The 15,512-nt window shown below is 44.8% G+C and overlaps 1 protein-coding gene across 2 annotated transcripts in view; it reads left to right on the top strand.

Annotated features, from left to right (window-relative positions):
• The first annotated feature begins 2,625 nt into the window (after positions 1 to 2,625).
• The window catches only part of DCAF7 (DDB1 and CUL4 associated factor 7), a 37,605-nt gene continuing 24,718 nt past the window's right edge, over positions 2,626 to 15,512 (top strand). For both annotated transcript variants that reach the window (XR_004430741.1, XM_033184043.1), the window contains exon 1: positions 2,626 to 3,017. Coding sequence is in view for 1 of the 2 variants with exons in the window: in XM_033184043.1 (XP_033039934.1) it covers positions 2,880 to 3,017 (138 nt within the window). In the remaining variant the exon portion in view is untranslated. The remainder of the gene's footprint in view (positions 3,018 to 15,512) is intronic.

Here is a 15,512-nt window from a genome sequence, read left to right as displayed (position 1 = left end):
GTGATGCGCACTGGTAGTCCCAGGTACTACAGGGCTTGCTGGGAGGCTTGGGTGGGAGAGTCACTTGAACCTAAGAGGTCAAGACTGCAGTAAGCCATGTTCATACAACTGTACTCCAACCTGGGTAACAGAGCAAGATTCAGTCTCTTAAAAAAAAAAAAAAAAAAAAAAAGGTCGGTCACGGGGTGGCTCACGCCTATAATCCCAGCACTTTGGGAGGCTGAGGTGGGAGGACCGGTTGAACCCAGCCTGGCCAATATAGCAAGACTTTGTCTCTACAAAAAATAAAAGGAGGTAGGAGGATTGCTTGAGCCCGGGAGGTCAAGGCTGCAATAAGCAGTGTTTGCCCCACTGCACTACCACCTGGGTAACAGAGCAAGACCCTGCCTCAAAACAAATGTGTATAAATTAATTGACATTTTAAAATTAATTTTTGTAATCTGAATGAGGCTTTAAGGGTTACATCTATTAGTAGTACAGTTGTTCAAAACAACATTTACATTCAATTTTCTAATAAAAACTGAAATTTTATTGGAAATGTAGGTCATAAAAGAAAAAATTTCTCCCCCCATTAGTTCCTATTATCTGTGGCTAAATATCATTATTTTTTATTAGAATAAGTCAAGGTACCACAAATTTTGTACTTCTTTTTCTTTCCTTTTTAAAATTTTTTTAAAACTTTCCTCTTTACAGGGGATTTCCTTTAGCTGGGCGTGGTGGCGGGCGCCTGTGATCCCAGCTACTCAGGAGGCTGAAGCAGGAGAATCACTTACACCCTGAAGGCGGAGGTTGCAGTGAGCCGAGATAGTGCCACTGCACTACAGCCTGGGCGACACAGCGAGACCCCGTCTCAAAAATAAAATAAAATTAAAAAATGAGGGGGATTTCTTGGTCAGATGTGGTGGCTCACGCCTATAATCCCAACACTTTGGGAGGCCAAGGTTGGCAGATCATTTGAGGTCAGGAGTTCGACACCAGCATGGTCAACATGGTGAAACCCTGTCTCTACTAAAAATACAAAAATTAGCTGGCCGTGGTGGTACACCCCTGTAATCCCAGCTACTCGGGAGGCTGAGGCAAGAGAATCACTTAGCCGGGCGCGGTGGCTCAAGCCTGTAATCCCAGCACTTTGGGAGGCCGAAACGGGCGGATCACGAGGTCAGGAGATCGAGACCATCCTGGCTAACACGGTGAAACCCCGTCTCTACTAAAAAATACAAAAAACTAGCCGGGCGAGGTGGCGGGCACCTGTAGTCCCAGCTACTCCGGAGGCTGAGGCAGGAGAATGGCGTAAACCCGGGAGGCGGAGCTTGCAGTGAGCTGAGATTCGGCCACTGCACTCCAGCCCGGGCGACAGAGCCAGACTCCGTCTCAAAAAAAAAAAAGAGAATCACTTAAACCTGGGAGATGGAAAAATCATTTTCACTAAAAATTATATTTAGTGCCCAGAATGGTGGCTCAAGCCTGTAATCCTGGAACTTCGGGATGCTAATGTGGGAGGCTCGCTTGAGCCTAAGTTCGAGATCAGCCTGGGCAACATGGAGAGATCTCATCTCTACAAATAATTTAAAAATAGCTAGGTGTGGTGGCAAACGTCTGTTGTTTCAGCTGCTCTGGAGGCTAAAGTGGAATCGTTTGAGTCTAGGCAGTCGAGACTACAGTGAGCCCTTATCACACCAGTGCACTCCAGCCTGGGTGACAGGGCAAGACCCTGTCTTAAAAAAAAAAAAAGTATTTAATGTTATAATCCAACAATTCAATACAAACCTCCTTCAATTTTGATGAAAGCTACGAATTAGAAACCATTTCTATAAAGGTGTCACTTGGTCTCTGGCCCTTCTCCCTTTCAAACTCACAGGCACAGATACCTTTGGGGCTGGATTAGCATTTGCGTTGGGATCCACGGCGGGGAGGGTACAGGATGGGAACCGACAAAAACAGAGCCAAGCTGGTCAGGTCGGTGCCTACCCCAGAATTCGGGGACATTTCTAGATCCTGCAGGAAAGCGCGGGAGGGCCTGACTCAAGCTGGCCTGGCCCTGAGCGCATCTGCGCCCCTGAAGCCTGGCCCTGAGGCTCGAAGACAGCAGCTTTCGGGTTAAAGGGGCCTTGGGAAGAGAGGGGGCACGAAGGTGGTACCCGTTGCGCACAGGCCAGGCTGCCAGGCCGCGGGGCTCGGTCCCGCGAAAGTTAGTAGGTCTTCCACTAAGGCAGAATTGTACTTTTACTCGACAGCATGGAAAGGCCGCTCAGAAGAGCAGCAGCAGCAGAGGAGAAGTCAGCGCAGGTCACAGACGGTTTCACGCTCAGAGACTTGGCCTAGAACTTGGAGGCCCGCTACTCCGGCACGCTCGCCTCCAGGCCACCCACGCCCCCACCACCCGCACTGCGCCGTTATCTGTCTGACTGACATCTTGGTCAGCCAATGACCTTTGGGGCTGCCAAAGCGCCTGCCTCCGAGAGTTGGGCGGGGCGAGTAGGTGCAATGACAAACATTTAACCCAATAACGAGGAGATTTCACACGCTACGGCTGCAATAACCAACGAGAAGAAAGAATCCTTTCGAAAGGACGTGTCAGGCAACCAACGGCCGGTGGCGCTGCAGGGGTCCCGTGGCTTCCGTTCCGAGAGGGCGGGGCTGCGTCCCAAAACGGAAGGTGGTTGTCGTGGGTGCCCAAGCTGGTTAGAAACTAGGGGTCGGGCTGAGTCGTCGTCGTTGTTTGTCGCCGCATCCCCCCTTCCGGGGCAGGCCGTTCCTGCCCGCCCCCGCCCCTCCTCCCTTCGGACCCTTAGATCTCAGGCCCGGCTCCCCGCCCGACTCGCACCCCGCCCGTCGCAGCCCACTGTTGACCCGGCCCGTACTGCGGCGCCGCCGCCACCATGTCCCTGCACGGCAAACGGAAGGAGATCTACAAGTATGAAGCGCCCTGGACGGTCTACGCGATGAACTGGAGTGTGCGGCCTGATAAGCGCTTTCGCTTGGCGCTGGGCAGCTTCGTGGAGGAGTACAACAACAAGGTGGGCCGGGCAGGGTCTCGGAACCCAGCTGGCAGGGAGCGGGCCCTGGGAGCGCCCTTTCCGGGCCTGAGCCCAGGCCCCAGAACCCTCCTGCGGACTCGCCTTGGGGCCATGGAGCGGTTCCAATGTCTGGCCCTGTGCTGAAGGTTTCGTACTCGTTGTCTGTCTCATTTAATGCCGGCAGCATTCTTGTGTAGTCGGCAGTGTAGTGGGGAAACTGAGTCACGGTTTTGTGACTTGCCTGGGTCAGGCAGCTATTTCGTGGTGGAAACAGGTCTTAAAACCGGGTTTACGCCCCAAAGATACTCCATTTATTCCTCCCGTGCTCTCCACTCCTGCCGCATTTTTTCGTTGGTGGGCGGGGAAGGGAAGAGGGAGTGGTAGTTGTGAAGGAAAATGCAGACTCTTCTATTGGCGGTCGTGCACTCTTGGCCACACTAGATTTCTACTAAGACGATCTGTTGTACAAGCTTCCCCGCCCCCTACTCCCACCCCCCGGGTACTCATGGATCCTAGTCCTTCTGCCAGAATTACTGTTGCTCTTGCTTCCTGATAACCATTCTCTCTAAAGCAATCTCTTTGGAAATCTTGGCCTGTGGCATGATCCCGCCGTTGTTTCCTGAACACAGGATGACAGGGCCTTATCTCTTGGCTTGTTTCATGCTAGTACAGTTGTGTGACCTTTAGTAGTAGGTCTTGCTGGACATTCATCAATTTGAGAATCCTTTATAGAAGCACGGTGTCGTAGAGGAGCTTTTAAACTGGCATTGCAACATAAACTCATCTTTGAAAGTTGAGTAAGTCAGTTGGAAGAATTTTCTTTGCTTTCTTCCTTTTACTCAATTAAAGTTGAGTGATAGCGATCAGAGCAACTGAAAGCTGTGGCTAGTGATATGTAAAGCCACTACTGCTGTATGCCATGAACATCAGATTTAAGAAGAGTAAAACTGGCTGGGCGCGGCAGTTCACGCCTGTAATCCCAGCACTTTGGGAGGCCGAGGCGGGCGGATTACCTGAGCTCAGGAGTTTGCGACCAGGCTGGGTAACAAGGTGAAACCCCGTCTACTAAAATACAAAAAAAAAAAAAAAAAAAGAAGAAGAAGAAGAAAACTGTTCAGTGACAAGGCTCATGCAGAGGGAAAAAAGCCATGTGGTCTAGGAGTGGGTCCTGTCTGGTTATTCACTAGCTGTGAGGTGTTGCACGGGCCTGTTTTATTATCTGTGACCCACAGTTTGCTGTAGGGAAGGGGTTCTGGTTTACATTGAGGGTCTTGTAAAAAAGAAATTTGAATATTTTACAGTTTGTTTACAGTTTTCCAGGAGCACGTTTCTCTAGAGTAGGTCTTCTTTGGAGTCCTCTTTGAGAAGCTGATGAAAGTGATGGATTTTCATTGTCCAGACATTACACATACATGAACATATTTACAAACAAATCCAAGCAATATGCACTGATCTTTAAGTTCACCCATTTCCCGGGCGAGATAGAGCTGCATTTCCTTTCCTCTGATGCTTCTTTCTTCCTTATGGCCCATTGTGGACAGCTGAACTGGGAATGGGATTCAAGATTCTGATGTGGACACCGTGTTAGTAAAATTAAGACCACTAGAACTATTGTTTAAGGATACACGTGGAAAATAAAAAAGTATGTCTTTCAGAGAGCTTAAGTCTTTTCACACAAATTAATGTTTTTTTCTTGTAAGTTTTTCCAGTGTCCTGGGGTAAACAATAGTTACTCGTATTCTCCAGAGAGGAGAAACTGAGCCACAGTTAGGCTGCTGGTAGAATCAAGGGAGTAGTCAAACTGCTATTGCAGGAACTCTACCCCAGTTTGTCCTTTCTTTTAGCAACTCTCTGGAGCTTCCTCTTTGTTCCAGGCACATAGGTAGCATAGCTTAGCAGTGAAATGCAAACTAATAACCCCACTATCAACAGCGTAAGCAGTTAGCTATATCTTAACTCACATGATGTAGGCAATGTGCTGTCTTAAAATCATTTTTGTGCCTCCACCTATCAGTAGGTCAGGGTTCTTAAATTCTGTGTGCTATGATCATCTGATACCAATAGACCCCTTCTCATAGTTATGTTTTCAAATGCATAGAACACGTAGAATTACAAAAGAAACCACTTACGTTGCGCTACAGATACAAACATGTTTTTAGAAGTGGTGATGTAGTCATATGTACTTTTAATAAATTAACGTATTGATTTACACCATCCAGTGTAATTATCAATGTAATTTTGAAGTGGTGACAAGGGTAAACAGCATTTCAAGATGCTTAACTGCACCGTGGTGGGAAAAAATATTTCTCTTGCTGGCAGAGTCACAGATACTCATGCCACTGTGAGCACCTGCCCCATTTGTAATTGAAGGAAATAAAAAAAATTTAGCTAGAGGTGAATGGAAATAGGGGCGTGATTTTCCAATTCAAGTTCACAGACCCCAAGTTAAGAAACGCTGCGAGACAGGATTATGTCTGGTGGTTGGTGAGCAGCAAATCCTGCCTTAAAGCAGTGATTCTGAGGCTAAGTTTGTGAGAAGCCCTGCCAAAGAGGTGGTCGACTTCGTAATTTGGAGGAACTTTAGAATTATTGGTTGGAATTTTTAGACCATTGGTTCCTGCTTGCCATGGATAGTGGTCACCAGCAGAGGAAAAAGTAAATGGACACAGCAAATTAACATTGATGAAAAAGGCCAGAAGTGGTCATCTTTTTAGTGTGGAGACATTCACTAAGAAAACATGGTGATAAATTTTAAAATTTGGTATTAACATACTCCTGTTTTCCTAACGTAAAATTGTTCCTAGTTGATCCATAGAATTATGTCTATCAACAGTTTAAGAAATTGACTTCCAGGTGTTCCTTCGTGTGAATAAATTTGGGAATTATTGCAGAGTAAAGAAACAGATTCTATCAAATACACCTGGAATAAAAAGCCCCATTATAGGGCTGGGCGTGGTGCCTCACACCTGTAATCCTAGCACTTTGGGAGGCTGAGTTGGGAGAATCACTTCAGTCCAGGAGTTTGATACCAACCTGGGCAACATGGAGAAACCCTGACTGTACAAAAACATTAAAAAATTAGCCAGGTATGGTGGCATCTGCCTGTACTCCCAGCTACTTGGGAAGGTGAGGTAGGAGGAAAGTTTGAGCCCAGGAGGCAGAGGTTACAGTGAGCCAAGATCATGCCACTGCACTCCAGCCTGGGCGACAGAGCCAGACCCTGTCTCAAAAAACAGCATCATTATTGGTTATTATGTTTCTACCTTCTTTTGTTGTGGTCTCTTGAGGAATAAAGCAGGATTGGTGTTGGAGCAACAGGTTCTCTAAATTTTAGTGTGTGAGAATCCCAAGGGAGCTGCACATTCCTGGGCTCCACCCTTGAAGTTTACCAGACTTGGAGATAGGTGACAGACACACTAGTGGTTAAGGGGTCAGATGGCACTCTCAGAACATGGCCCTGGAGCTACGTTGGCATTTGCTGGCCAGAGGCAGGAATCTGATCTTTTTGTGTCTGCATGCTCCTAAACATTGGCTCTGCTCTTCCATCCAACTTCACCGATGAAAAAAGCTCTGTGATTAGCCTGGGTTATCTAAGTCCTGCCACTTCCCAGTTTTGTATTGCCTTGAGTAAGTTATCCTCTGTGTCTCAGTTTCCTCATCTGTAAAATTAGGGCAATAAATAATAACATCTACCTTATTCAAAGATTAAATGAGTTAATATATGTAATGGACTTAGGAACTCCACCCGGGCCATATAGAGATGTTAGCTGTTATTTAATCATTATCATTACTGTACCTGTAATTGAAATATAACCAAAGATAATATATGACTGTTTAGTAAATTTAACTTTTGTATTTTTCAGAGAGGATTCAGGAATAAGAGGTCAGAAAGGTAGCTGAAAAGGTCATTATTTCATTCTCTGCCTTTTAAAGACTCTGGGGGAAAAATTCCCTGATCTCTTTCAACCCAACTCATTTTGTAGTCTAGCAGCTTCTTGTAGTCAGACTTCAGGTAGTGTAATTTTATAGTTTAAATTCATTTTCTCTTGTTCTACCTGGCTTACCTACAGTAAGTCAGATATAAGAATTTGGCATTTCTCCTGTGTTTTGACAATATCATTGGTCTTTAGGCCCGGGTGTTATTGCCCCTCTTTTATTGGGAAAAGTTGGGTAGCAGTTCCTGGGCTTCTGTTTCACTTAAGTGCATGTTTCAGGGTTGGTTTTGAGTAAAGATGGCAGCATGATTGGGATTTAGTTTGCCCCAGTATTTAACTAACTGACTGCTTGTGCTCTAAGATTTAGCATCCAGAGAGTATTTTTGAGGTTCTGAGGACAGACTGTAGGCATATCTGATGCTTTTTGGAGAATCCTGGTAGTGAGTCTGGGTGGCATGACCACCTTGTACTTGAAACACTGGGATGGATGCTCACCTTGCTAGCCTGTGTTGATTCCTCTGAGGTTTTTAATACAATTACTTTGTATGTTTGGTGCATAATTATGTCGACTCTGGTATTTAATTTTTCACCTTGGTATTTGCAGTAGCACTTCAGGATTATCATTCATTTGCTCATTAATTCAGCCAGTGTATATTGAACACATACTCATGTGTTTTAGGCACAATGATGATACTGGGGAACCATCTGTGGCTTTGTTAGTAGGTGTGAGATTGGCAGGAGTAAACACAATGTGTTTTGGTACACATCAGTACTTTTAATAGATATTTAGAACGTTGCAGTGTTCCACGAGTCCCTGTTAAGACTGTCAGCAGGGGAATTTAAGACATAAAACTCTTCTGGTTTTAACTTCCTCTTTTTTCTTTTTTTTTTTTATTATACTTTAAGTTCTAGGGTACATGTGCATAACGTGCAGGTTTGTTACATATGTATACTTATGCCATGTTGGTGTGCTGCACCCATCAACTCGTCGGCACCCATCAATTCATCATTTATATCATGTATAACTCCCCAATGCAATCCCTCCCCCCTTCCCCTCTCCCCATGATAGGCCCCGGTGTGTGATGTTCCCCTTCCCCAGTCCAAGTGATCTCATTGTTCAGTTCCCACCTATGAGTGAGAACATGCGGTGTTTGGTTTTCTGTTCTTGTGATACTTTGCTAAGAATGATGGTTTCCAGCTGCATCCATGTCCCTACAAAGGACGCAAACTCATCCTTTTTTATGGCTGCATAGTATTCCATGGTGTATATGTGCCACATTTTCTTAATCCAGTCTGTCACAGATGGACATTTGGGTTGATTCCAAGTCTTTGCTATTGTGAATAGTGCCGCAATAAACATACGTGTGCATGTGTCTTTGTAGTAGAGTAATTTATAATCCTTTGGGTATATACCCAGTAGTGGGATGGCTGGGTCATATGGTACATCTAGTTCTAGATCCTTGAACTTCCTCTTTTTTCTAGACAGTGAGAGGCCTCATTCCCTGTTGAGACCACTGGATAAAAATGATAATGCTTTTTTAAAAGTGCCACTTTATTGCTTTTTGTCCTAATCTTATTCACATAGACTTACTGGACATGCTGTCACTTGAACAAGGAGTGAATCTGTGCTCTGTAGGTAGCCTGGCTTGCCTAAGGTCTTGCTGCCAAAGCTGTCTAGTCAGCCTCTGAGCCACAAGGCAAACGTGTGCTGTGCCAGAATTCATCTTAAAGTTTAATAAGGCAGGACCTTGGGTACCTGCAGGCACTGGTCCTTGGTAATCAGTCAGGAAGAGGCTTGAAGAGAAAGCAAGTAGAAAAGACCAAGAAAAGCTAGCGTATATTCTCAGAATATTGTGTTAGCCAATTTTTGTTTTACTAACAATTGTGGGAAAATGTTGCAGTGACTGGAGTGTTATGTTGATTTGGATAACTTGGGAGCTTATTTTAAAAATTACCTTCACATACACACATTCACCTTCATCTTCTGCACTAGCACTGTGTGTATTAAAGTGGAATACGGCCGGGCACAGTGGCTCATGCCTGTAATCCCTGCCCTTTGGGAGGTGGAGGTGGGCAGATCACCTGAGGTCAGGAGTTCAAGACCAGCCTGACCAACATGGAGAAACCCTGTCTCTACTAAAAATACAAAATTAGGTGGGCGTGGTGGCGCATGCCTGTAATCCTTGCTACTTGGGAGGCTGAGGGAGGAGAATCGTTTGAACCCGGGAGGTGGAGGTTGCCGTGAGCCGAGATTGTGCCATTGCACTCCAGCTTAGGCAACAAGAGTGAAACTCCGTCTCAAAAAAAATAAGTAAATAAAATAAAGTGGAATACACAGTTTCTTCCCTCAAGGAGCTTATACTAACAAGGTAGACATGGGACTTTCAAAAAAAATATATATATATAGTATAAATATATATATGGTATATATATGGTATAAATATATATGTGGTGTATATATATGGTATAAATATATGTGGTATATATATGATATAAATAATGTGTAATTTATGTTGTTATTCATGAAAGTAAAAGTGAAGATGCGGTCATGCCTTCGAGGAGTATTTTATATTTGCTTACTAGGAGACATCATGCATAATAATATTCACAGTTCAAAAATGAGTAAAAATGATCCTGCTTCGCAGCCTTTTCAGGAGGATTTGTATCATATTGGAGTAAAGAGTTGCAAAACAGTGGTGCAGAAGGGCAGTGGAGGTAGGAGACAGAAGAGGTTTAGCAACGGTCAGGGAAGACTGTGGAGAAAAAAGTAGAGAGAAAAAGACCTAAATGTCAACAGTAGGATGATGAGAGTCAGATACAATTCTTCTTATTCGTCCGTAATATATAAGGAAGGACAGCAGTATAATGAAGAGCAAACAGGAAGATGTTGAGAAATACTTGTGGCTGCAGATTCCAAACTCAGAAGAATGCAATTCTCCAAAATAGGATTTTGATGGAAAGAGTCACTCCTTTGTTTGAGACAGAAGAGGTTACACAGGCTGGCATCAGGAGCTTCCCCATAGGAGATGCTGGGTAAGAGGGGGGCTAAGCTCTAAAAGGAGACATATAGATGTGTCATCTTCTCTAGAAGTGTTAGATGAGGGCTATTGGAGGAGACATTGAATTGTGAGCAGCTTCGTGGCACCTGACTTCACTGGCTGAGGAGATGCAAAGGCTTCCTGTGTTTCTACTAACTTGGAACATAGTCCTCCTTGAGATCATCTAGGAAGAACTTCCCTCATTAAGCCAAGGTGGGAGGATCACTTGAGGCCAGGAGTTTGAGACCAGCCTGGACAACATAGCAAGACTCTGTCTCTACAAAAATACACAAAAATTGGCCAGGTGCAGTGGCTCATGCCTGTAATCCCAGCACTTTAGAAGGCCAAGGCGGGCAGATCACTTGAGGTCAGGAGTTCAAGACCAGCCTGGCCAACGTGGTGAAACCGTGTCTCTAGTAAAAATACAAAAATTAGCTGGGCTTGGTGGTGGGCACCTGTAATCCCAGCTACTCGGGAGGCTGAGGCAGGAGAATAGTTTGAACCTGGGAGGCGGAGGTTGCAGCGAGTAAAGATTGTGCCACTGCACTCCAGCCTGGGTGACAGAGCAAGACTCTGTTTCAAAAAGAAAAAATAAATTAGGGCTGGGCGCAGTGACTCATGCCTGTAGTCCCAGCACTTTGGGAGGCTGTGGCTGGCGGATCATGAGGTCAGGAGTTTGAGACCAGCCTGACCAACATGGTGAAACCCCATCTCTACTAAAAATACAAAAACTAGCCAGGTTTGGTGATGTGCACCTGTAATCCCAGCTACTTGGAAGGCTGAGGCAGGAGAATCACTTGAACCTCGGAGGCGGAGGTTGTGGTGAGCTGAGATTGCACCACTGCACCAGCCTGGGTGACAGAGCGAAACTCTATCTCAAAAGAAAAAACAAATGAACCAGGTGTGGTGGCGTGCACCTGTAGTCCCAGCTACTGAGGAGGCTGAGATGGAAGGATCACTTGAGCCCAGGAGGTCAAGGCTTCAGTGAGCCAAGATCTTGCCACTGCACTCCGGCTGAGGTGACAGAGTGAGACCCCCATTTCAAAACCAAAAAAAAAAGAAACAAAATAAATGGAATCAGCACAGTAGCTACAGAAAGATACTATAAGAAAGGATGGGGGCAAAATGGAAAATAAGTGGCAGGTAAAGTACCCATACTAAAAAGATGTTTTTCGCTTAGTTGAAAAATAATGGCCAGTCTTACCACTGTGAATTCAAAGAACTTAAGAAAATACAGAACTTCAAGCAGAGATGTAGAGGATTGGGTAAAATAAGACATGGCGAAGAGAAAATGTAACATCAGCTGGCAGAGCACACAGGAAAGTAGTGGAAGAGAAAACTAAACTTATCACAATTAAAAGCCAAATTTGAAGCAGAATAAAGGCTGGGCACAGTGGTTCACTCCTGTAATCCAAGCTACTTGGGACATTGAGGCAGGAGACTCGCTTGAACCCAGAAAGAGGAGGTTGCAGTGAGCCGAGATCATGCCACTGCACTCCAGCCTGGGCGATGAAGTGAAACTGTCTCAAAAAAAAGAAAGAAAGAAACAGAATAAAGATGAACACACAGTGCTGAAAACAGTAAAGGATAGGGAGGACAGATTGAAAAATGAAATCAGAGAAAATAATTAGAACATAATAGATGCAGAAAGTAAAAGAGATCTGACTTAAGTATAATTGGTGTCCCTGAAGACGAGGACCAAAGAAATGAAACAAACTCAAATATATGGTTAAAGAACGTAGAAATAAAGATTTGAAGTGATAAGTTCAAATTCTATCTCAAGAAAAAGTGGCGTCAAACAGTTGGCACTGAAATATTTCCTAGGAAAATTTCTTTTTTAAAAAATTTATCAGGCCGGGCGCGGTGGCTCAAGCCTGTAATCCCAGCACTTTGGGAGGCCGAGACGGGCGGATCACGAGGTCAGGAGATCGAGACCATCCTGGCTAACATGGTGAAACCCCGTCTCTACTAAAAAAAAATACAAAAAACTAGCGGGGCGAGGTGGCGGGCGCCTGTAGTCCCAGCTACTCCGGAGGCTGAGGCAGGAGAATGGCGGGAACCCGGGAGGCGGAGCTTGCAGTGAGCTGAGATCCGGCCACTGCACCCAGCCTGGGCGACAGAGTGAGACTCTGTCTCAAAAAAAAAAAAAAAAGTGTATCTTATTTTTCATGTGTTTTGTTTTGTTTTGAGACAGTGTCTCACTTTGTTGCCCAGGCTGGGTGCAGAGGCATGATCCCAGCTCATTGCACTCTTGACCTCCTAGGCTTAATGGATTGTCCCACCTCTGCCTCCCAAGTAGCTGGGACTACAGTTTGCACACTACCACGCCCAGCCAATTTTTGTATTTCTTCTAGAGGCAGGGTTTTGCCATGTTGCCCAGGCGGGTCTCAAACTGTGGGCTCAAGCAATCCACCGACCTCAGCCTCCCAAAGGGCTGGGACTGCAAGCCTGGCACAGAGCCTGGCATCCCTAGGAACATTTCTGTGTTCTAATGATGAAGAAGGAATTATTTGGACATTCAGGCAAAATGATCAAGTCTTCTTTAAGAGGGGAAAAGAAATTAGGCTACCTACATTTGATGACAGAAGGCCATGGAGCAATGTCTAGGAATGTACAAGTACTGTAGATTGTGCTGCTATAAATACTTGGGGATATACTTAGGCATATGTGAGGTTTATATGGAAATAATAATGCTGGGAACACAAAACAATACTTGAAAAATGGGAAGGTATTCTCTTTTCTTGTATAGTAAAGCTTGGTGTCCTAAAGATGTCAGTGTCTCTAAACTTAAGGTGATCCCTGTTTAAAACACCATAGTTGTTTTTTCTTTTCTTTTTTTTTTTTTTTTGAGACGGAGTCTCGCTCTCTCTCCCAGGCTGGAGTGCAGTGGCCGGATCTCAGCTCATTGCAAGCTCCGTCTCCCGGGTTTACGCCATTCTCCTGCCTCAGCCTCCCGAGTAGCTAGGACTACAGGCGCCCGCCACCTCGCCCGGCTAGTTTTTTGTATTTTTTAGTAGAGACGGGGTTTCACTGTGTTAGCCAGGATGGTCTCGATCTCCTGACCTCGTGATCCGCCCCTCTCGGCCTCCCAAAGTGCTGGGATTACAGGCTTGAGCCACCGCGCCCGGCCCATAGTTGTTTTTTCTAGAGACAGTGTCTCGCTCTGTTGCCCAGGCTAGAGTGCAGTGGTATGAGTATAGCTCACTGCAACCTCAAACTCCTGGGCTTAATCAATAGGTATCTCACTATGTTGCTCAGACTGGTCTTGAGCTCCTAGCCTCAAACAGTCCTCCTGCCTGCCCTACCCAGAGTGCTGGGGTTACAGGCGTAGGTGACCATACCTGGCCAAAAATACTCCAGATTTTTAATAATGGTTTTTTAGAACCAGGCAAACTGATTGTTTCTACAGACAAATGTTACAAACATGCACACATCGTCAGAAAACTTCTGAAAAGGTGGACTAGTGATGGAGATGGGAAACCACCCACCAGATATTAAAACATAATGCAAAGATATAATAAAAAGATCATTTGATACTGTAAGAACTGATGCATAAACAGAGTCCAGAAGTGAACTCAGAATACAAAAAGAAATGTAGTCTGCTAAAAGTGATATGAAATGAAGAAAAAATATTTCTTTTTTTTTTTTTTTTTGAGGCGGAGTCTCGCTCTGTTGCCCGGACTGGAGTGCAGTGGCCGGATCTCAGCTCACTGCAAGCTCCGCCTCCCGGGTTTACGCCATTCTCCTGCCTCAGCCTCCCGAGTAGCTGGGACTACAGGCGCCCGCCATCTCGCCCGGCTAGTTTTTGTATTTTTTTTAGTAGAGACGGGGTTTCACCGTGTTAGCCAGGATGGTCTCGATCTCCTGACCTCGTGATCCGCCCGTCTCGGCCTCCCAAAGTGCTGGGATTACAGGCTTGAGCCACCGCGCCCGGCCAAGAAAAAATATTTCTAAGGCCAGGTGCAGTGGGTCACGCCTGTAATTCCAGCACTTTGGGAGGCTGAGGCAGGCGAATCACAAAGTCAGGAGTTCGAGACCAGCTGGCCAACATAGTGAAGCCCCGTATCTACTAAAAATACAAAAAATTAGCCGGGCATATTGGTAGGTGCATGTAATCCCAGCTACTCAGGAGGCTGAGGCAGGAGAATTGCTTGAACCCAGGAGGCGGAGCTTGCAGTGAACCGAGATCGTGCCACGCCACTGCACTCCAGCCCGGGTGACAGTGCGAGACTCCATATATATATATATACACAAATATATATATACACACACAAATATATATATATATGTGTGTATATATATATATTTAATAATGAGTATTTAAACCAGAACAAAAAATTGGATCTCTACCTTAAACCTTGTACCAGCTGGGTGCAGTGGCTCACGCCTATAATCCCAGCACTTTGGGAGGCCGAGGCGGGTGGATCACCTGAGGTCAGGAGTTCGAGACCAGTCTGGCTATCATGGTGAAACCCTGTCTCTACTAAAAATACAAAAATTAGCCGGGCGTGATGGCAGGCGCCTGTAATCCCAGCTACTCGGGAAGCTGAGGTAGGAGAATCGCTTGAACCCGGGAGGCGGAGGTTGCAGTGAGTCGAGATGGCACTATTGCACTCCAGCCTGGGCAACAGAGTGGGACTCCATCTAAAACAAACAAACAAACAAACAAAAAAGCCTTGTACCAGAATTCCAGATAAATGAGAAGATGTAAACATTCAGCTGTAAAACATGGGAGAATCTTGGTGTGAGAAACTCATAAAAGTAGAAGTAAACTATATACAAATAAAATCTCTGTAACAAAACCAACCCAGGAAAGTCAAAAGATAAGTGACAAACTGAAAAAATACATGTAACATTCCAGACAAAGAACAAATCCTTTAATATAAAGATTTGCGTATAAAGATCTGCAAATCACCAGAAGACCAGTCACCCAGTAGAAAAAGGGAAACAGATATGAACAGTTTCCAGAAAGGATATGTAAATGATTCTTGAACATATGAAGAATTGAACCTCGTAAGGAAAAAAAAAATAATGGAGTTTCAGTTAGATTAGGAAAAATAAAAAACCTTAGTAATCTACTGTGTGTGTGTATATACATATGTGTAGCTTTCCTGTGCAGTTGCTATCAAAATTTAAATTGGCATTATTTTCCACCTGGTAGTTCTGCTAGTGGTAATTCATCCTACAGCTATACTCACATGGTTGAAATGACTAAAGTGCAAGGATATTCATTTTGGCATTATTTGTAAGAGAAAAATATGAAAATATTTTTAGGGAAATTGTTGAATAAATTATGCTACCTCCATGCAGCTGTTAAAAGAATGAGCTAAGTTTTCATGTGGAAAAAATATATAGAAGAGTAAACTAACACCTGTGTTTTAAAAAAGGCGTATGCATATATGTATGTACACTCATACATGGTTGTGTGTGGAAGGGATACACAAGAAATTGATAAGATTGATTTCTCCAGGGAAAGGAACTGGGATGTAGGGGCCCTAATTTGTACTATAATTGCTTTTGTG

Source organism: Trachypithecus francoisi, unplaced genomic scaffold, assembly GCF_009764315.1.
Source record: "Trachypithecus francoisi isolate TF-2019V2 unplaced genomic scaffold, Tfra_2.0 Lachesis_group20, whole genome shotgun sequence".
NCBI lineage: Eukaryota > Metazoa > Chordata > Mammalia > Primates > Cercopithecidae > Trachypithecus > Trachypithecus francoisi.
This window is presented reverse-complemented; position numbering and strand designations above follow the sequence as displayed.